Source organism: Ambystoma mexicanum, chromosome 6p (genome assembly GCF_040938575.1).
Source record: "Ambystoma mexicanum isolate Mex_15411 chromosome 6p, UKY_AmexF1_1, whole genome shotgun sequence".
NCBI classification, from domain to species: Eukaryota; Metazoa; Chordata; class Amphibia; order Caudata; family Ambystomatidae; genus Ambystoma; species Ambystoma mexicanum.
The window spans coordinates 158,525,950-158,548,531 of NC_090935.1; the positions used below are offsets into that span (position 1 = coordinate 158,525,950).

The window sequence follows — 22,582 nt, forward strand, 5'->3', positions numbered from 1 at the left end:
CAGATAACATGCAAATTGCACTTACTGAAACAAAAGTTCTACGAGAAGGGGGATAAAGCTGATGCACTGCTGGCTGCTAGACTCAGGATGCAGAGAGCTGAACAAAGGGTAAAGGAAATAACAAATAACGCTCCTGTTCCGGGGCAAGACAAACTGACCATCCCTGAACTCTTCGCAAACTTTTACGAAGCCTTATACTCTTCTGAAACAGACCCAAACTCGCAAGAGATAGATAGCTATCTCGCAGACACCGATCTTCCCAAACTAGCTGAGGAAGACTCGGCCCACCTTGAGTCACCCATTATGGAAGAGGAAGTACACATCGCGATCAAAAGGCTAACATTGGGCAAATCCCTAGGGGAGGACGGATATTCAGCTGGCTTCAATAAGACCTTCAGCACCCTCCTAGCCCCATTCCTGACTGAATTATTCAATGAAGTCTTGGACTCGGGAACCGCTCCCGACTCCTTCGTTCGAGCACTCATATAGGTTATCCCCAAGGAAGGTAGGGACCCCAAATGTTGCGGTTCATACCGCCCTATATCCCTGTTGAATCTCGACGCAAAAATTTACACAAGGGTGCTGGCAGCCAGGCTGGAGACTCACGTGCCCCACCTTATTCACCCTGACCAGGTTGGATTTATAATTGGACGACAAGGGGCAGACACCATGCGGAAAACTCTTCATTTGGTCGCAGCCTCCCAGACCATGGACAAAAAACCCGCCTTGCTTTCCATCAACGCTGAGAAAGTGTTTGACAGGGTTGAATGGGAATTCCTTGCCGCAGTCCTCAGTGCCGTGGGTATAGGACCAAGATTTAGAAGGGATAAAAGCGGTGTACACTGCACCTAAAGCCGCAGTGTCAGTCAACGCGGAGTACTCGAGATGGTTTGAGCTAAAATGGGGTACCCGACAGGGATGTCCCCTCTCGGCCATACTCTTTGCCCTTTCTGTAGAGCCTTTGGCACAGAAAATTAGGAAAGACACCCTGATTCAGGGAATGAGACTGGGTCAGGTGGAATATAAGGTGGCGCTGTACGCCGATGACCTACTTCTGCATGTGATAAACCCCAACACATCTATTTCCAGGGCACTAAGCCTAATAGATGCATACGGCCGAATTTTGGGTTTTAAAATCAATAAATCCAAGTCGATACTCTTCCCCCTACTGGCTTCAATGGAACTGAACAATGAAAGATACTCTTCCCTGTGCCTTACTATAGAACATGAGAAACTAAAATACTTAGGGATACATGTCACGAGATCTCTCCGTGATCTATACAAGGCCAACATCCCGGCACTTCTCCAAAAATTCCATGCCGACCTCGCCAGGTGGGATTAATTAACCATATCCTGGCTGGGACGCTTAAGTGCAATTAAAATGACTTGTCTCCCGAGATTTTTATATCCCTTTCAAATGCTCCCCATCCAAATGCCGCGCCAATTCTTTACTGAAGTCAAGAAAGCGATCATAAAGTTCCTGTGGCAGGGGAAAAAAAACAAGAATTGCGTACACTAACTTGACGCTGCCTAAAGACAAAGGTGGGGTTGGCCTCCCTGATATTCAGCAATATTATGAAGCGACCCATTTACGAATCCTCATTCCCCATCTCCGTGATCAGAAAACACCCCAATGGATTGCCATGGACAACCACTATCTGTCCCCGGCGACAATCTCGGAGTGGCTATGGTCCCCCAGAAGGAGAGTGCTAAAGAAATCTAAAGCACACCCGATGTTTGAAACCACATGGGAAATATGGAGAGAAGGCAGGGACACGAAAAATATCACTATGTGACCATCGCCACTAAGTCACCTGTGGTCCCCTTGCCTCAATGACCAGATTCCTAACGTAGAGAGATTTCAATCCTGGTATGAGGCGGTCCTGGACAAGGTAGGGCAACTCCTAAAAAAGGACTCATTTATCACACTCCCCGAATTGGAGAAGGCGCTCAGAATTGGCAAATTATCTGTATTCCACTTTCTGCAAATTAAGGGTGTCCTGACGAAGCCCGAATGGAAGGAGAAGTTTGAAAGGGACCTCACCCCATTAGACTCTAGAACTGGAACAAAGGGATTGATTTCGACCCTATATAGAATGCTCATAGAGGCAGGGGAAGGATCGACAGAACCTCTTAGACTGAAATGGGAGAAGGACATTGGGGAAAGTATTGATCCAGAGATGTGGGACAAAATGTCGGGCGGCACTTAAAGCTTCGATCTCTTGTCAATTTAAACTGCACGCGATTAAATTACTTAATAGATGGCAATATGACCCGCTTAGACTCTCCAAAATGTACCAATCATCTAGCCCACTGTGTTGGAGGGGCTGCGGATCCACTGCGGATTATTGGCACATGTGGTGGTCCTGCCCCTGAATCCAAATATATTGGAACGAAGTCTTGAGATGGATTAAGGACCTAGATGGGATCCAGAGGATAGCGGACCCCCTCCTAGTACTATTTGGCTTTGAAAATATTGAGGATGAGTGGAGGAGGGTTACAGATATAGCCGCACCGCTGTTGCTAGCCGCGAGGGCTCTCTTGGCCACGAAATGGAAATGTCCCTCGGTCCCAACCGAAAGAGAATGGGTCAATGTTGCCTCTAACATGTGCAACATGGAAAAGATCACGTCATCCATACATGGGAAATCTGCACAATGTGAGATCCTGTGGATGGAATTCCTCAACAAATACATCCCGGAAAGGACACATTAACACCCACGGGCCCACTAGCCCTATAACCCCACACTGTGGGAAAGCACCTGTCGATTGAATGTATGATCTAGGACAATGAAAACCCATGCCAACTCTCCACACAAGGTGGTCCCCAAAACTTGTTACATCTAATATGCAACTCACCACGCAACAGAAGGCACACTCCTTGGTGGCGGTAGATGGAATCCTGTGAGGGGAGGGGAGGGAGGGAAGGGAAAACAGGGATTACTGTTGACAACCATTACTATTGTAAATGAAAGTTACATGCGAATGGGCAGTTCATGAAAGCAACACTGAAATCTAGAATCGGATTGTCTTATCTTTGCTTGGGGATAATACCATCTTTTTCTTCTCTGTTTTTGATGTTTGTTTATTTCTGATGGAAATGCTGTATCCTGTTTGACTTAAAATCAAATAAAAATGAATTAAACAAAAATATATATATGTTGGTAACATGGAGCCTTTTCTGCTCCACAAAACACAGAGCACCATAACAAGCCAATGGGGCATAGGAAGTCTGGCCCGGCTGCATTCTCATTATTGAGCTAACCGCGTATTCACCAATCCTACTAGAAGAGTAGAAGAGTGCTCTCCTGTTAGTCAGCATGGTCAGAGGAGAAGAGGGGTGAGCCATGCAGTAATGCGTGGTTGGAAACTGCATGTGAGCAGATGAATGAAGAAGTTATTAATGTTTAGGTAATTAATATATATATTTGTATGTATGCTTGCATGGCGGGGGGTTATCTAAGTGCACATGTATGAAATTGTTTGTGCATGCAAGTGGTTTTATGAATGCAGTATGAATGTGCGGGTGTGTGAGTGTATGTGAATGAACGGGTGTATGCTGTATGAATGTGTGAAGGTCCAGGGAGCAGTCCTCTCATTTTAGGAGACTACTGATAGATGGGGCAAAGCAAACCTAAGTGTTACGTGACCATACGTGACCATACTGGAATACATTTAGGTCGGTCTGGCCATATTTTATTAGTGTTGCAAGGCATTTATAACTTGGAATCAAGGGTAAAGCCAGCATGATGATCTTATGTGGCTAGACTGGTCTACATTGGTGCAAACAGTCTACATATATGAATCACCGTTACACAGCATGGAGACAGAGTATGCAGATGATTTCAGGATTGTTTTAGAATTGGTATAATTGCCATTCTCCAGCATGGAGTCTGGCATGGATTCATGTGCTCATGAATATTCCCTGTCAGGCTGGGAATCCTCAGTAAAAGAGAAAAAAGTTTCACTTTCACTCTAAAACTGTATTTCTCCTCTAAACCAATCGCTGTCCTCAGGGTCATACTGACCCCATGCAATGATAGTCCTTTCCCTACGTTTCAGTGCTGGGTGTCCTCGAGTTGATCTCTGAGCTGTTTTGTACTTTTTCCCCCACGTTTTTGCGGAAACTTTCTATTTTTGTTCCATCAGAGCGTGTGTGCTCCTATCTTCATCAGCTTGCAACGGGGATCCGTTGTCTGTGAAATTGCATGCCCCTCAAGGCCGATTGTTCATCAAAGTTTCTGGAAGGCCGTCTTGGGCACATTTCCCACCCTCCTACCGTAGGAGATAAAGGTGGGGGGGACTTTTCAGGCCCTGCACCCAATGCTGGCTAAGGAACGTCTTTGTGGAGGACAAACATCTAAGTGTCTATACTGCCTGCACCCGGACCACAACAAGGATGTGGGCGAGATATGCCTGGGCTTCTCGAAGAAGACGAAGAAAGACAGGTATAGCAGGATGGCGGTATTGTTCAAGTTGAGCAAGGCCTCTGACGCATGCTCAGAGCAGGGTTATGCCTCACCGAGGATTGGTCTCCCTCCAGGAGGATGTTGAAGTCCTTTGGGGATGCCCCATCTGTGGGGGTTCAAGACGAGGCCAAGAACTGATTCCGCCGGGTTGGCCCCTGATGCAGGTCCCAGGTCAGATAGACCGCGATTGCCCTCGCTGTCCGCCTCCTTAGCCAGCCTTCAATCGGTTTCCTCCTTAGAAAGGAATCCACCACCCAAGCCAAGTTACGGGAGATATCAGAGAAACAAAGACAGGAGGAAGAAAAGAAGGCCTTACAAGCTCATCGGGCGCAGCCAAACAAGCTGTAGACCGCTTCGTAGACATCCTCTTGTCTTGATACGACCAGGAGCTTTGGTACAAGCTGGGATATATCCTGGAATTCTTCCCGACGACAAGAAAACAGAGGCTCTTGCCCTATTCCAGGAAGGGGAGGTGGCGTCGGACCATAACATTACGGTGGCTCTAGACATCGCTGACTGAGGGTTTCCGGCAGATGGGAACAGTATTTGCCTTCATTGGCAGGGATGGTTGTAGGCCACTAACTTTTGCCAAGATGTTCATGCAAAGGTGCTAGACATGCAACAGTGAAAATCTGTTTGGGAAGGCGGTTGAGAAATCCCTTCAAGCCATAAAGACAGAGATGGCGCATTCCTTTGGCTCTTTGCAGCAGCATCGCTCATCGTCTTTTCACTCCTGCAGGGGGAAATCGAGCAGATCATCCAAGGGAATACTCCACTTCATACAGATAATCTCCACGCAGGAAGCCTATAGGGGTCACTCCCAGGCCTACGGTAGCAGAGGTCGGCGTCGGCATTGCCCACAGGGCAGGATGCTGGCACCCAAGCTAGCCTGAAACGGCCAATACGTCGGGCCCACACTCTTGCACCCTGCGAGTGGAAGATCACCACTGAAGGATGACTGCTGGACACTCGCCTAAGGACCCACCTTGGAGTTCCTACGCAGGTGCCCTTGTATTCCACCAGTTCCTCGTCGAGAGCAGCACATCCCTCAGCTCCTGGAAGAAGTGCAAGCCATGTTAGGAAAAGGGGTGATAGATTCCCCAGCGACTCTGGGTCTCCGGGTCTATTTCTGATACTTTCTGGTCAGAAAGAAGAGGTGGGGCGGGGGGATTGGGCACCCATCCTAGATCTACTCCATCTGAACAAGTACCTGAAGTCCCAAAAATTCAGGATTTTCATGTTGTAGCACGCACTCAGCCAACTGGTGGAAGGGGATTTCTTGACGTAGTTGGATCTAGAGGATGCGTACTTCCACGTCCCCATTCACAGGAAACATCGAAGTTCCTACGGTTCATGGTACAAGGCCAACACTACCAGTTTAAGGCCCTACCATTTGGCTTAAGGTCTGCCCCAAGAGTGTTAAAAAAAAAAAGCCTGGCCGCGGTGGTGGCCCACCTGCATCTGTGGGGCATAGACGTATACCCATAGCTGAACGATTGGCTGATACGCGCCCTCTCTCGGGAGCTGGCCGACGAGCACACGAACAAGCCTGTCTGGCTTCTGACAGAGCTGTGGTTCTCCGTAAACTATCCGGAGTCCCGCTTAATGTCATCGCAGAATGTGCTGTTCCTCGGCGCCACAGTCAACACAGTGGCCTGCCTGGCATCACCCTCGGAGAGGCTAGCAGCAATTCAAGGGATGGTGCAGCGACTGTCTTCAGCGAAAACGGCCACGGTTTGGGTCCATTAAGTCTTTGCTGGGCATGATGTCGTCCTGCATCTACCTTGTCCTTCTCTGCAGGTTGCAGATGAGACCCCTACAGTAATTCTTGGATGCACGTTGGATACAAGTGTCCGGGAGTTTTGCGGACAAGACCCCCCCACCCTCATTGAGGAATTCTGGTGGGCAATGAGAGTGATGGGGGTGCACTCCCACATCGCCCAGGGGTTGGGATTTCAAACCCTGCCATACCAGGAGAAGTTCACCACGGATGCCTCCCTGGAAGGTTGGGGGTGGAGGGGGCTCACACCAGACTTCTACTCATGAGAGGCCTGTGGCTTCCGGCAGAGAAGGATCTGCACATCAACAACCTGGAGCTACGGCAGTGTTCTGGGCCCGCAAGTCTTTCCTACCATCTCTGAAAGGCAAGGCGGTGAGGATCTTCACAAACACCACCACCACCATGTTCTACATCAGGAAGCAAGGGGGCACTTGATCCCCAGTGCTCTCCAAGGAAGCTCGGGTATTGTGGCACTGGGCCATCGGACAGGGGATGTTCCTCGGCCTCTCGACCTAGCAGGCGTCAAGAATACCATTGCAGACTCCCTCAGCAGGGAATTGCGCTTTTGCCACGAGTGGGAACTTTGTCAGGATCAAGTGGACCGTCTGTTCGTCAAATGGGGCAGTCCCACGATCCATCTCTTTGCTATGGTGACAAACTCCAAATGCCATAAGTTTGACTACAGAATTCCACCAACCGAGGAGCTTGGGGGACATGTTTCCTCTCCTGCTATGTGTGATCAACACACTCGGTGTCGGTGCAGGATGATACTCCTCGCCACAGCGTGGTGGAGGCAGATTTGGTATCTGGACCTACTCAGCCTGTCATCATCGCCTCCAGTTAACTTGCTGATACTTCCGAATCTGCTCACCAGAGAGGGAGGTGCATTCCTTCATCACGACCCAGGATCCCTGAACCTGATGTCAGGGCTCCCGCAGCCTTAGAGTTTTGGCGTTATGAGCTGCCAGCAGACTGCAGGGAGCTCCTCGCCAAAGCCAGGGCCTTGTCGACAATGAAGTGCTATGGCCATAAGTGGAAGCGTTTTTCTGCGTAGTGCTGGTCGCAAAAGATTAGCCCTCTGAGGGTCACGGCCACACAGATTCTTCCGTAATTGCTTTCCTTGGCAAAAGCTGGTCTGGCTCACGTGCCCATCAAGGTACACCTGGTGGCCATCTCATGCTACACCAGATCCCCAGGAAGATCCTTGTTGTGGTCCCACAAACTCGTAAAGGGGTTTCTCAGGGGAGCTTTTTGCGATCTTTCGCGCTGATGAAGGCACCTGCCCCGGCATGGGAACTCAACGTGGTTCTGACAAGACTGGTGGGGGCACACTCCGAACCTATGCATCAAGCCCCACTCAAGTTTCTCTCGTCGAAGACAGCATTTCTCGTGGCCATCACTTCAACCAGGCGTGTAGGTGAGATCCACGTCCTGTCCTGCAAGCAGCCGTGTTGCTGCATACGCACCCCTCTTTCATGCCGAAGTTTCCGTCTAAATTCCACCTCAGCAAGCCTTTGGTGTTGCCTGTTTTCTTCTCGAAACCTTCAATGTTGGCGGAGAGAACCTTGCATACGCTGGATGTTTCTCGTGCCTTGAAGTTCTACGTGGCACGAACAAAGGGATTTCGGAAGACTTCTCAGTTGTTTGTAAACTTTGGACCTGTGACTAATGGGAAGGCCTTGTCCAAGGCTTCCATCTGGAGAGACTCTCAGACTGTATCATGCACTGTCATCGACTGGCTAACTGGCTTCTGCCAGGCCACCCGAGAGCTCACTCCATCAGAGCGATCGCTGTGATGACCGCGTTCCTTTCTGGTGTACCCTTGCTCGACATCTGCAAAGCTGTGACATGGAGGTCCACGCATACCTTCACGAAGTTCTATTGTGTCGACAGTAATTCCAGGGAGGTGTGAATAGTCGGCCAGGCAGTGTTACGCAACCTGTTCGCTCGAGGTGAGTCTGTAAGTGTTGATTACTTCTGTTGAGCCTTGCCACCTCCCATGGTTGGGTAATGTGTACGGCTGTGTATTCGTTATTCATGAGCATGTGAATCCATGCCAGACCCCATGCTGGAGAAGGTTTAAGTTACTTACCTGTAACTATTGTTCTCCAGCATGGGTCTGGCATGGATTCATGTGTGACCCTACTTCCGGCCCCTCTGCATCTCTTCTTGGTCATACTGCCACTTTACGTGCTTACCAAATCTGAAGATGGCTGCCAGAGCCGGGGTTTAGGGAGAGGACTGTCATTGGATGGGGGCAGTATGACCCAGAGGACAGTGATTGGTTTAGAGGAGAAATACAGTTTTAGAGTGAATGTGAAACTGTTTCTTCTTTTACCGAGGATTCCCAGCCAGACGACTGGGAATATTCACGAGCATGTGAATCTATGGCAAACCCCATGATGGAGGACAATAGTGACAGGTGAGTAACTTAAACCTTTTACTTTTAGAAATTCCTGGTATTTAAATTACTGGAGTTTTCATTAATTGTTATTCAAAAATGTTATGGCTTGTAATAATATACATATTTTTGCAAATCCCTTGCTGTCTCCTTCCCCCTATGACTTGTAAAGTGCTCCATTGCTTTTCAAAGGTAGCCCCCTTTTAATACCCTTCTAATATCATCAAATCCGACATTGGCCAATTAATTATTTATCCAATTGAGCTGGGCTCGGCACTTTTGCCTATGGTTCCATGACCCAAATGCATTGTTTGTGTTGTCCTTTGTGTGAAATACTCTGTCCTTCAAGTTATGTTCCGGCTACAATATACAGAACTTTGATTTTCTCTTCTCCCCTCAGCTGATTTTTCGGCCACCTTTGGATTGCTACGATGTTCTGATCCACCTGAATCCTAAGCAGATCCCAAGGCATCGAGAGGCGGTTGATAAACCTGTGAAATCCTTTTTCCGTGGAATGCTGAACAGTGATGCACCAGTGAAAACCTTTTTCCTTCCAGTAGTTGATTATGACCCGGTCCAGTTATATCTCAGTGAGCTGCGAGTAAGGGCATTTTATTTTAATTGATAGATTATAATATCCGGAACAGTACAGTTTCTAAACAAATTTTGTATGTTCTAACTGAATTTTGAAATCGATAACTATCACGTTGAATGCATTACAGACATGGCTATCTCTTTGGGTTATGTGTAATAGTAGTGCAAGACTGCAGATTAACCCATTGACTAGTAAATCAGTTTCGAATGGAATGTCTCCTCCAATGTATTTCACATCTTTGACATGTAATTTCCACAGCTGTGTACTTCGGAAACTTTTTCGGCAGAGGGCGTCCTGCGTCGATGGCATCAGGTCGATGTCCCTCGAAGGCCTCCATCGAGGGAGACGTCACCCGATGTTATAAATCGGACGCACAGCGCCTCTAGCCTCAGTTCCGTTTTTTCCACAAATGTGTTTGCTTCGGAAACTTTGCGCGCCTCATGTATTCCTCGTGAATATGTCTTCCTCTTGGAACCCTCCGAATCCACGGTCTGGCTTCAAGACTTGCCGGGACTGCAAGTCTAAGATGTCGATTACCGACCTGCATCGCATTTGTTTGTGGCGCTTGAGCAAGAGTCACGACACTGACGACTGTTCCAAATGCCAGTCGCTGACTGCTAAGGCCTTGCGGGAGCTTAAGGGGAAGCTTCAGGTAGGTAGGGGTTCTAAACCCAGTAAGTCCCATAAATCTAAGTCTAAGGGGGTGACCACTAACGATTCGAGGGGAAACTATCCGTGTTGGAAGGAGTCCCGGGGATCTCGGTCCCAGAGTGGTTCCCACCATTCATCTTCATCTCGGCATTCTAGGAACAATGTCACCGGTCACCTTTCACGTCCTCCTCGGAGGATGGAGCCACGAGGAAAGTGGCTTGTCCAACAAAGTCCTTGACTCCGGAGGAATTGGCTTCCTTCAGGGAGCAGATGCTGGCGATTTTCCAATCCCAGGGCACAGTTCCGTCCGCGCCTTCTGATGAAGCCGGCAAGGAACGGTCTCGATCCGTTGCTCGTGCGCCTTCGGGCTCGGGTCCTCGGCGCGATCATCATCGGGAACCTTCGAGGTCCCGTTGGGACAAGGCTCAGGATGGTCGCAAGAGACGTGCTTCCAGGTCTCGGTCCTCGTCCCCAGCGAGACCGCAGAAACCTGCTAAAGGCTTGAGGTTGGCGATGTGTCCGGTGGATACGGATGTCGAAGCTTTGCCTTTGTACAAGCCCTCGGCGCCGTTGTCAACGCCGAAACCGGCGGTGCCCTCCACGCCTTTGGGGCCTTTTGGCTGGGATTTGTTGTCGGAAATCCCTTGTACTGGAAATCCTCCAAGGAAGGCTACTTCCAAGTCTGTAAGGCCTGTTAAGGACTCCAGACGCTCTGCTGTCCCGAGACAGGACTTTTACCTCCTCTGGATGACATCTATGAGGAGGAGGAGGAGGAGGAGGAGCGGTCAGATTTAGATTTTGACCCTGTTGACCCAGATGTGGCTCCTGTATTTTCTGGGGCTAGTCAATTGGAAGAGTTAAGGCAATCTCCAGTGGCTTAGACACTTCTTTTGAGGTGGACTTTGGCAGGCCTGAGCCTGTGGCTCATGCTGCGTCATCCTACAGGAGACTGATGGCTAGAGTCACAGAATATCTTGGTTGGTCAACTCCTCCTGAAGCTTTTGTTCAGGATGACTTGACGAATATTTTGGATCAAGGTCCGTTCTCTGACCCATTGTTCCCTATTCATTTGATCTTGCAGAAAAGGGTGGCGGTTACTTGGCAGAACCCACAATCTCTTCCGGCAATTAACAAATCGTTAACAAAAAAATACCACCCTTCCGGAAGCGACCCCAGCTATCTTTCATCTCACCCCACTCCCGAGAGTTTGATGTGTCAGACGGCTACGACCACCTCGAGGCAGGTGGCGTACCCTACCATCCCTCCTGATAGGGACGAAAAACGCTTTGATGGTTGGGCACCAAAGGTGTTTTCTGCGGAGAGTATGGCGCTGAAATCGGCCAACTCCACTGTGCCTTGGCAAGATTTTCACACACACTCTGGAATTTTCTCTTGCGGCTTAGCATATTCCCTAAAGGGAAGAGAGGGATGGGTTCCTTGTGCAAGATGGCAAGGATGCTATGTGTGAATCCCTTTAGTCGGGTTTGGACACGGCAGACAGTGTTAGCCGGTCCATGGCTGTGAGCACCGTTATAGGCAGATTTGCGTGGTTGCGGAAGTCTGGTTTTGCTCCGGATGTGCAAGCCAGTCTTTTGAACATGCTCTTTGATGGCGCTTTTGTTTAACAGCAAGGCTGACGAGAGCCTTGAGAGGTTGCCGACCTCAAAAACTGCGGCAAAATCTTTAAGCACAGCTGTATGTCACCCTCCGCCTTTTCGTCCAAGGGGACAGCAGTGGAGGGGAGGTTCTTTTTGTTACTACTCCTCCTTCGGTAGAACGAGAGGAGCTGCCAGTCAAAGGGGTCAGCGTACAAGTACCCATGGTGGTCGGGGAAATGGAGGTGACAAAGCCGCTAAGGCAGCTGCCTATTTGCCTTCAGGCACTGCCGCAGCTGCTCCAAAACAGTCATGAGGCCATGTCCCATCGTTCGCCGGTTTGGGGCAGACTGTCTCAGCATCTCGAAGAATGGCGAGCTATTACTTTGGATGCGTGGGTTCTGGATACAATACCCCACGGCTACTGCCTTCCCTTCCTACAGCGGCCTCACGAAAATCCACCAGGGAATCTCTCTTTGAAGCTTTCAGATCCGCTCTTTGGGCAATAAATCTTGACCCTGCTAGAGAAAGGCGCTATAGAACTGGTGCCTGTAGCGGAGAGGGACACGGGATGGTATTCCCCATATTTTTTGATTCCAAAGAAAGGCGGCGGATTGAGACCCATCCTGGATTTGCGTTGGTTGAACAAACTTCTCAGGAAGGCGAAGTTAAAGATGGTCACTTTTTCTCAAGTCCGCCAGGCCCTTCAACTTCAGGACTGGTTGGTGTCTCTCGACCTCAAGGACGTTTACTTTCATGTGCCGATCCATCCCAAGCACAAGAAGTACCTGAGGTTTGCGGTTGGAGACTCGCCCTTTCAGTTACGGGTCCTGCCGTTCGGATTGACCTCCGCCCCGAGGGTCTTCACCACGCTAATGGTGGTGGTGGCAGCGTATCTCAGGCGAGGGGGGGGATTCACGTCTACCCCTACCTGGACGACTGGCTGATCCATGCTTGTTCTCCCGAGAAAGCTTTGGATCACCTCGGTCTCAGCTGCCACCCCCTCCACAAGCTGGGCTTCTCCCTCAATTTCAAGAAGTCCTTGGGGACTACCCAAGGTAAGGGCTCATCACATTGTGCAGATGCTGGACAGGTTTCAACATGCCCAGAGTCTCCCGGCTTCCGAATTCTTAAGGTTGCTCGGCCTCATGGCATCCTGCATTTTTCTGGTGCCAGAGGCCAGGCTGAGGATGAGATCCATGCAATGGGTCCTCAAGATGCAGTGGTCGCAGTGCTCAGGCAAGATGTCGGATCCTGTTCAGATTCCAATCTCTGTCTCCTAGGATCTTCTGTGGTTGGCCAACGAGGGGAATCTGATGAAGGGGAAGCCGTTTTGGCAACCGTGGCCGGCGGTGACTGTAGTGACGGACGCTTCCCTCACAGGATGAGGAGCTCATGCCGAAGACTTGACCGTCGTTGGTCTCCGTTGGAGTCCAAACTCCACATCAACTTGTTAGAGCTGAGGGCCATCAGGCTGGCCCTGAAGGCTTTTCTGCCGTCTTTGCGGGGGAAGAGTGTCCTGATCATGACGGACAACACAGTGGCCATGCATTACCTCAACAAAAAGGGGGGGTGTAGGATCATTCCCGTTGTACAGAGAGGCAATGCAGCTCTGGTTCTGGGCAATCCAGCAAGGAATTTCGCTCTTGGCAGTTCATCTGGCCGGAGAGGACAATGCTCAGGAAGGCCTCTGGAACATTTCGCCCTTTGGGAAACCCCACACGTGGATCTCTTCGCAACCAGTGCCCACCGAAAGTGCGAGAGATTCTGCTCAAGGGAATTTCCTCCCAGAGAAGCCTTAGGAGACGCATTCGTAGTGGATTGGTAATTCCCACTGCTGTACGCGTTTCCTCCAGTCCCCATCATTCCTCAAGTGTTAAGGAGGTTACAGAGGTTTGGATCCCGCATGATCCTCATTGCTCCGGATTGGGCCAGGAGAGCGTGGTACCCGGACCTTCTAGAAATGTCCATCTGTCCTCCACATCTTCTTCCCTACCGAGAGGTGAAAGGGGGGGTGGGATGGGGGTCAGGTTGTCGGGCTCTCCATCCAGAGGTCAGTACTCCCAACCTTCACACTTGGTATCTTAAAGGCTGAGGTATAAGGATTGGGACCTCCTGGATGATGTGATGGAGTCTTGCTTTCGGCCAGGAGGCCAGCAACACAATCCCTGTACCGTTGGCGTAAATTTTGCGACTGGTGCAGAGGACAAAATGTTGATCCTTTTCAGTGTTCCATTCCTGTGGTTTTGTCTTTATTGCTTTCTTTGGCCTTCAAGTGGGTCATTAAGGGTTACCTGGCGGCGCTGTCTATCTTCAAGCACTCCTCTGAAGAATGTTCTCACTTTAAGATTCCGTTGATTTACCAATTTCTTAAAGGGCTCACTAAAGTGTTCCCGCCGTCCCCTTTCCAGTTGCTGGTTTGGGATCTGAATTTGGTTTTGAAATTTCTCATGAGTGCTCAGTTTGAATCTTTGCACTCTTGTCCTTTGAGATTGTCTTTCAAGACGGTGCTCTTGGTTGCGGTTACTTTGCAGAGTGAGTGAATTGAAGGCACTTTCATCTATGCCGCCCTTGACTGTGTTCCACAAAGATAGGGTTGTACTGAGGGTACGGCTTTCCTTTCTACCTAAGGTAGTGTCTGAATTTCATTTGAGCCAGAAATGGTTATTCTCTCTATCCTCCTCATCCTGGTAAGGAAGAGGAGCGACTCCATAGGTTGGACCCTAGGAGAGCTATGAGCTTTTATATTTCTTGGATGTCCAGGGTCAGAGGGGACGATTAACTCTTTGTGGGATATGCTGGACACCGATTGGGCCAGGCTGTTACCAAACAGACCTTGTCCATTTGGATTATCCTCATCATTACTGAATGTTAACGTTTGGCGGCCAAGGACCCTCCTGAAGGATTGCAAGCTCATTCCACTAGGGGTGTGGCTACTTCCACAGCCCTGCAGCGGGGAGTTCCCATTAGGAATATTTGTGATGCAGCCACATGGGCTTCTATCCACACCATTGTTAAACATTACTCCCTGGATACACTCCATGGTCAAGATATGGCCTTTGATAAGGTGGTTCTTTATTCTGCCATCTGAATGGATACTGTAAATTCTTTTCCCTCCTCCATTTTCTAGTATTGCTTTGGGAGTCTGTCAAAGATGTGGAAAACCTTGGAGGACACAATCCATACAAAGAACAAGTTACTTACCAACTGGTTAGATTGGATGTCCCTCCAACGTATTCCACATCACCCTTCCAGCCTGCCCCTCTGGAGAATTGCCTATGCGATAGCCTTGCGGAAACGTAAGCTTCAATGTGCAGTCAAGCAGGCATTGGAAGTGTGCAGGTCACACGTTATGGGGGAAAAAACATAAACTGAGGCTACGGGCACCGTGCGTCCTATTTATAACATCCGGTGACGTCGCCCTCGACGGACATGGACCCGACGCAGGAGGCCCTCTACCGAAAAAGTTTCCAAGTACACAGCTGTGGACATTACATGTCAAAGATGTGGAATACGTTGGAGGAACATCCAATCAAAAGAACGTTACCAGTTGGTAGGTAACTTGTTGGTTTTTGCAGGTATGGTATGATAGGAGTCATTTATAACACGCCTGTACACAAGGTAGGGATGTGTATAGTGTGGATGGGTGTGTTTATTTCTATGTGAGGTCCATATTCTTAGATGGATGTCTATGTAAAAACCTGTATTTTATTGAATGCGTTCGCTATGCTGAGTGCAGTTCTATTTCAAATTTCAAATGGATCCCTTCTCCCGAAAGATTCCTCTTCTTGGGAAAATATCCTTTTGGCATCAGGCTGACTTTGGATATTTGTTTAAGCCTCGAGAGATTGCACCACAACTTCGTGTTGTCTCTGCTAGTCATTGATGGCACCCTTGGCTCCAGATGTGACTTAATGGGTGGTGTATATGGTGTTCTCTGTGCGCCATGATTTCTGTTATTCTTTTCCATTCCTTCAGCACGCTGCTTTTGAAAAACGACACTAGCTTTTTTAGTGATTTACGTGCTGCATGGTGTCTCTCCAGAAGACTTCTGACTGCAAGCTATTCAAGTAGTGTGGGAAGTCCGTATCCGACCCACAAAATCACTGCCATATCTGCTTGCAGCTTCACTACAACGAATGTGGATATTGACAGTTTGTGTTCAAAGGCCGTGAGGGAGCGTACCGCAAAGCTCTTCACCACCCTCCAAAAGGAGGGTAGGACACCTGCAACGTTCCCAGCTTCCTCTGAGCATTCCAGTTCTAGAGACAGACAATGCTCAGGCTTTAAGGCCAAAGAACCCCCGGTTGGGACAAAGGACAAGAATAGAAAGAAGTGCTGCAGTATTTCCTGCTCGCTTACTAGCGACTCCAAGCACAACGATTCCTTGTCCTCCAGTGAGCGCCATTGCAACACTTGCTCCAGGTGCTCTGACTCAGACCCTGAATCACCACCAAAGTTGGTTCAGACACCATTCCCCACAAGCTCATCTAATCTGGAGCTTTTGGAGGGATTCAAGCTGGAAATGCTCGATATTCTTACCAAGTCTCCTTTGATGGTGACTTCTGTCCTATTGCCAGTGGTGGAGGCAGGACCAATCACGCTTCTTTGGTTGGCAGAGGCACTGCACCTCTTTGGCCAGTGAAAGCACACTTGTTAGCTCTGTTGTGGGGACCACTGCCGCCTATTGTGCTATCCGTCAGCCTGCGCCGAGTGGTGTTCGAAAGCTTCCTGGTGACGGTTCTATACTGCTTTGGGAGTATTCCTAGAACATGGAAGCAGTGGGAGCAAGGAATACGTTATGGGAACAAGTGTCCCCTTCAAAACAGCTCTTACCAATGGATTAGCTGTTCCAACAGATTTCTCATCACCCTTCCAGGCTAACCCTCTTTGTGGGTAACTTGGAACCTCTTGCAGTTCTGCGGTCCCTTAGCTAATGAGTGTGGGGTAAACTGGGCAGAACTGGTCATGAAGTGGAGCCGGACCCATATATACCACCCTGGATGTCACATTTAGTCTTGGGCGCCAACAACACAAAGTGGAGCTGCCATGGGCCGAAGGGAGCACGCGTGCTGGCTGAAGAAACCTCTGTAGCCATTATTATTCCGAGAGGATATTTCCAAGATGAGGAATCTGTAAGCAGAAGGACTAATTCATCAGAAAGTACATTACATTAATGAATGGAAGTCATTTTGTTCTTCGAGAGGCATTGCCTCCACTACTTCCAAAACGGGCACAGAAATTGCAAACAAGTAACAACTGCAGAATGTTGTTGATGTCTTCTATGTGGTGCAATTGTCTGATTCTCAGATCTAAGTATCATGATCCAGTCGTAGTGCCTCCTTCTTCAGCAGGAGGTCCTGCTGAGTCCACAGGGAGTGCAGAATCGCCATCCAGCCCTCCCCTAGCTGTCCTTGGGTGATTAGAACTGCAGGACATCACCCTTGGTCACAGTAGCCTCTCCAGCGAGCTCGGCAGATAAAGCAGCCCGAAACCCCCCATGCAAAAGCCAGAGGTTCTACCACTGGTCATTGAGCATCAGACTCTGCACCCTTCGCTGTTTCGATTATATCTTTACATTTTTACTCTACTTGTAACAGGCATGCAGATGATTCATGCAAATGGTAACTACTTGTGATTATGGCTTGCAGGAATATGCAAAGCTTTATTGCCCTTTTCAAACGTGTAAGTAAGAATTTTTATTGGTGGTCTTTTCTGTTATCCCAAGTGCAGCCTCCTCATGCTTCATAGACTATTCATATAGTGTTGCCAACCTTAGCCCCCAAACCCTATGAGGTCAATAAATTGGGGTCCCTGAAAAAACTGGTAACACCACCACATGTTGGAGCGCTTAGAAAACCCTTCATGAAGTGCTATATAAAGTATGTTATTTGTACTAAAGGGGTGCAGTTTAAAAAATGACCTTTAAGCTGCATTACGTCATTGCAATGGTGGACGCCTCTATTCCCAACAGAAATCCTCGGTGATCGATGGATTCTTTTCTGTGGCATGAAAGGAGGCAGCAACAGCACTCTTTTGAAGCTCCAGGGATTCCTTTGGCACCACTGGATTTCCTTTCTGACATCAAAGGCAACTCGAGGCAGGTCCCAAAGTAATGTATTGTCTGAACAAAAAGGTTTGGTGGAGCATTTCATCTCCTTTTAAATAGAGGCCAGCGTACATTTGTTTCTTGTGTCTATAAACTGGTGATAATGGCATATTTTGATGGCTTTGCTACCCGCTGCCAAGGAAAAGAGATCAACACAATCTGAGCCATCTGTTCATCACTCATGTGGCAATATGGTCTAATCATGGAACCTATGCAGAGGTGGCAAACCTGCCTCCCCCCCATCGGTTTAATTGATGAGACCCTATAGGGACACCTGTTTTACATTTCACTTTCCTAAGAGTTCGGACCTGATGGGGAGCTCCTCTGGCTTTCCATGTACTTGATATTATTGGGGCTCATGTTGGTCAGTGGCATAAGGTGATTGAAAGGCGTAAAAGTCTTTCAATCACGACACACATTCAATCATTTATATGGCAGAGAGGAGAGGCGGAACGCAACTTGCCTTTCTGCCGCCTCTCTCCCCCTTCGCCATACAAATGCTCCAGCATTTGCGCTGGCATGGATTTTCATGCTGGAGCAAAAGCTGGCGGCGATCCCTTAGGGGGCCACCAGCTTTATGCAGTAGCATAAAGCAGTTGCTCCGCATAGGGATCCATTGTACATGCTGCCTGCAATGCTCGCATGGTAGGCAGCGTTTACAATTAAACCCTACCCGACATGTTCGTATGCCAGGCAGGGTTTCATTGCAATTGGGAACATTGCTTACCATGCGTGCATGCGTGCATGGTAAGCAATGCTCACAATTGACATCTGCCCGACATGGTATGCCAGGAAGCGTTTACTTACTTTGCACACGGAGTACAAACGTGTAGGGCAACAGGCGGCATTCACATGTGTATGCCGGTGTCACGCAGCGCGCGCCACTCACCTGTTCTGGGGGTCGGGGTCCTCAGCTGCGGCGGTCTCCCTCCTGGAGATTGTTTCCGCGTTGGGGCCTTTCTATATGGCGTACCGCGGTCCGGGCTCACGGCTCCCTGGGCGCGGCCATCTTGAATGTCCTGCGCATGCGCGGAACGTCAGTATCCAACGTTTCACACATGCGCAGTGACAGCGGCTTGCGTTCCAAGCCTCGCTTTGGTCCCAGGCTATAAATAGCCTTCGCAGACCCGGAAACAACGCGTCTGAACGCGGTTTGTTCCGTGAATACGCTCCAGGAGCCCTACTTTGCCTGAGTCTCTGTTCTGCTACAGTCCTGTTCCTGTTTCTTCCCCGTGCTTAGCCCAGTGCTCCCTATCCTTTGCCTTGTTCCTTGTGCCCTGCCCTGCCTTGTTCCTTGCCCTTTTGGGTTCCAGTCTGGTACTTGGTCTTTGGGGTTTGGTAGGTCCCTGCCTGGGTTCCTCTCTAGTCCTGCACCATTCCTTGGTTGGGAAGGGGTCCGGTCCTGGGGTCTTTGTTCTCTTCCCTTACTCTTTCTTTCCTCCTTGAAGGGTGAAGGGTGAAGGGTGAAGAAAAGGTAACCAGCAATCTCGTGACGCCTCTTATAACAGCCGCCTCCTGCCCTGCGCTTTTTCCCTCTCCTGTGCAAATGACGAACATTTGGCACTGGGGAGCAGTTTACGTTGCATTGCAAACGTAACAGCTCCCTGTCTTCAAATTACGAATTTAAAGAATGAGCCTCATTGCGATCACCAAGCAGACCATGTCCAGGGGATGAATTTCACACCATCACATTAGCGAAGACTCCTTTTCTAGTGGAAACATCTTATTTAAAGGGACGAAAAGTCAGGCTTGCACTTCTGGAGGAGACTGCCGCATTTGCTGGTCTGGGGAGTGATTTTTATTGTTGGTGTAGTCTGTCAGCAGAAGCTGATGTGGCCAGTTATGTCTTTGCCTAAATTTAACCAGTTTGGTCATGTTTTTAGGTACATGGAGACTAGGCAGGACTGCCACTTGTCACTTGGACAGTGCCTTCATGCATGCAGCACCTCCCTTCCAGTGAAACCTCATTGAGTGGTTCCTGCACCCTAGTGCTCCTTTAAGGGTTACTCTGTTCTTGTCCACTATTTACTTGCTTGATGGAGAATGTCTAGAAAAAAAGAGCATCCATCAGACATGTTAGCTCTGCTAAATTTAAAGTTGTCAGTTCAGATTATGAACTTGATTTCCTACTGATTTCTTACCACTTTATCTATTGCAGGCTGCCTTCAAGGAGCTTGCCTTGTTTTTCTATGATAAGTACGGCGGAGAAGTGATTGGAGTTCTGTGGAACCCGTCAGGCTTTGCACCGCAGTCTTTTAAAGTAAGTTTATTTTTCACGGCATTTGCACAAGTACCAACAGTTTGCTTTAAAAATTGGTTTCTTTGATACTCTGACTATGTAGATAGACTCTAAGCGCCTGATTCACATAGTGGTTTGTAATGGGAATGCACCGTTATAAAATGCTTCTGTGAATCGGGCCCTACATCGGTTAATGAATGTATGCACAGTTTTGTGTGACCTCCTTTGTATTTGTAACCTTCTTCTACCAGCATTAGCTTTTCTTTAATGTCTGGTTTGTATTGTTAAGAGTCCGGAAATCTGAAAATGGCCCAAAGGCACATGACATTGCTGATCTAGACATGAGCCATGTGGACATCACACAATCTGTGAACCCCATCTGCTGCATTGCGGCCAGTTTGCTAGTTAATATATATGGGCTGATGAGTAGAAGTGTTGCATGTTGTTGAATGGAAGATGTGGTGGAAAACTGACCTCATCCGTGTGCCTTTGACAGCACTGAAATTAAGATGGTGGCTGTACATTTACACCTGGTAAGGCTACCTTGACATGTTAGTTTGTGAACTTCTGCTTCTGCTTGCACGTGATTATTCCACCTTCCTATGAAGCTGAGCCGCTGTTAAGTAATGATAAGCAACTCAAGTGCCTGAGCTCAAATGCAGTTGATTAACTATAGCCTAATGTAAGTTTTGCTCTGAGCTCCACAGTAGCACATACACGTGCCCCCCAAGTCTCCCAGTATGGCTAGATTGTCTTGTAAGTTCCTGATATTAATATTGAACATGAACAATGCATTTTGTATCTTCCTATTCTGTAGAATTGCTAGCAATTCTTCTCTAGAATAGCTTAGGTAGAATTGTTTGTGAATATAATGTTCTGTGTATTTATTAGACCACCTGGTATACTTTTTCAGGTAGTTTAATAAATAGTACTTATGTCTGGATCCCTTGGATTATTTTAGTGTGGGATAAATAAAATCACCATACTGGTTTTGCTCCTGTTAAGTAGAACAGGTCAGCTTTTGTTTTTATCAGAGATGGGACCCTGTGAATGAAGGCATATTGATGGCAGGAGCTGCCTGTTTCCGGGTTCTTCGTAAAGTCCTGGTAAATGTAGGAATGTCTTTGGTTTTGTTGTGGGGGGAGGAGAGATAGAGCTAGGGATAGTAAATGGGAGGCAGCAATAGCCAAATAGACCATGCATAGGAGTAAAATCCATACGAGGTGGTGGGTGGGTTATTGTGGGGCAAGGCTGATGGTATAAATCTGTGGCTCCCTCCTGGGGAGATAAGATAGTTCTTGTGGGCGATTTTAAAGCATGGCAGAGTATACCTTATTTGTCAGACATTTTGCAGGCTAGAATGACCTTTTGATTCTGTTTATTAATATCGATTAAACATCACTACTTGACAAGGTATTTCAGAAGGAGTATGTGGCATTGCCATCGAATAGGGCTTCTTCTACCTCTCCCCAGAGGGCTGCAGACAATCCTCTTTAACACCTTACATTGAACAGAAGGACTCGTGTTCGTCTCTATGACGGGGGAGATGCAGGTAGCCACCTCTATTAGTGTTTTATGACTATACATCACCAGTTTGTAACCGATTCCATATTGGCAGCCACAACACCAGGCCTACTGTGAGAAAAGAATGTGTGTGCTGCTTTCCTTTCGTAGATTTCTATGGGACACCCTTTCTTTGGGCTTTGTTTTGACTGCTGGCCTGACCTTTTTCTTTTAGCTAAGTAATACCTTATTCTTTAATTCTCTTGCTTTGTGCTCATTTGTATGTATCAGCCCATAAGACTATCATTGCTGAGCAGTATTGGGAGACTGCCTCCCTTAATGTATTTCTTATATTTTTAAAGCTGCACACCTCACTTTTCAGTGGTCTTCAAACTGTCCCCTGGGGGAGCGAGGCACTTCAAAAAAGGAGTACAGTGACACATTTTTAGTAGCAAATCTGGGGGGCAGCAGCAATATTTTTACTCAATGGGGGCTCGGCATAAAAACTTTTGGATACCACTGCTTTAAAATTATATGCAGTTAGGATATTTTGTATCATTATAATTTTTCCTTTTGCAACTTTGTGGTTACAAATACAATGTGCCCAGTATGGGCTGGTGACACCGGATATTTTTCAGTTTTTTTGACTTTTTTCACGTCCACTTTTGCATTTTAAGGCATGTCGTCATTAAGAGTACCATATTCTCTAAAATGGTCTTGCCAACAAAATGTTCCCCTGTCCTTTGGCCATGCTGTCCTTTGACCTTCTTCCTGCCCTCTCGGTTCAGAATTGCCATATATGAAACGCTCTTTCCTGGGCAAAGTGGCCTGTGTCTGTGGGGCCTGGAACTATATGGTCCCAGTGCACATCCCAGTGTCGGTTGCTGAGCAGAATGTTTGGCCACTAGCTGTCCATGATTGGACATACTCTGCTAGTTTAAATGGTGCAGATCCTTACCTTTGGCTTACCTTGTGGCGACTCCTCTCCAAATCCTTGATAAAAGGGGACTCGTGAAGACATTTAACAGATCATCGTTGGAGCCAAGACCCCTATGAAGAAGTTCAGCCCGCTGAAGGCTCAAGGACAACTGTTAAAGCTGGCCAGCATTGCCTCCCGCCAAGTCCTGCTCTCAAGAAGATACTGGTTTGTGCTTTGATAGGTGGGAACGACCAGTCTCAACCCCTGCTCGAGGATCTGTGCCTGCTGAGCCTTCGAAGTGTCCATGGACCACCTCGGGTG

The 22,582-nt window shown here is 48.3% G+C and overlaps 1 protein-coding gene across 1 annotated transcript in view; it reads left to right on the plus strand.

Annotated features, from left to right (window-relative positions):
• NOL6 (nucleolar protein 6) overlaps window positions 1-22,582 on the plus strand; it is a 915,540-nt gene that overhangs the window by 850,096 nt on the left and 42,862 nt on the right. Inside the window, exons 24-25 of the mRNA XM_069626862.1 lie at window positions 9,051-9,251; window positions 19,759-19,860. Coding sequence (XP_069482963.1) covers window positions 9,051-9,251; window positions 19,759-19,860 — 303 coding nt within the window. The remainder of the gene's footprint in view (window positions 1-9,050; window positions 9,252-19,758; window positions 19,861-22,582) is intronic.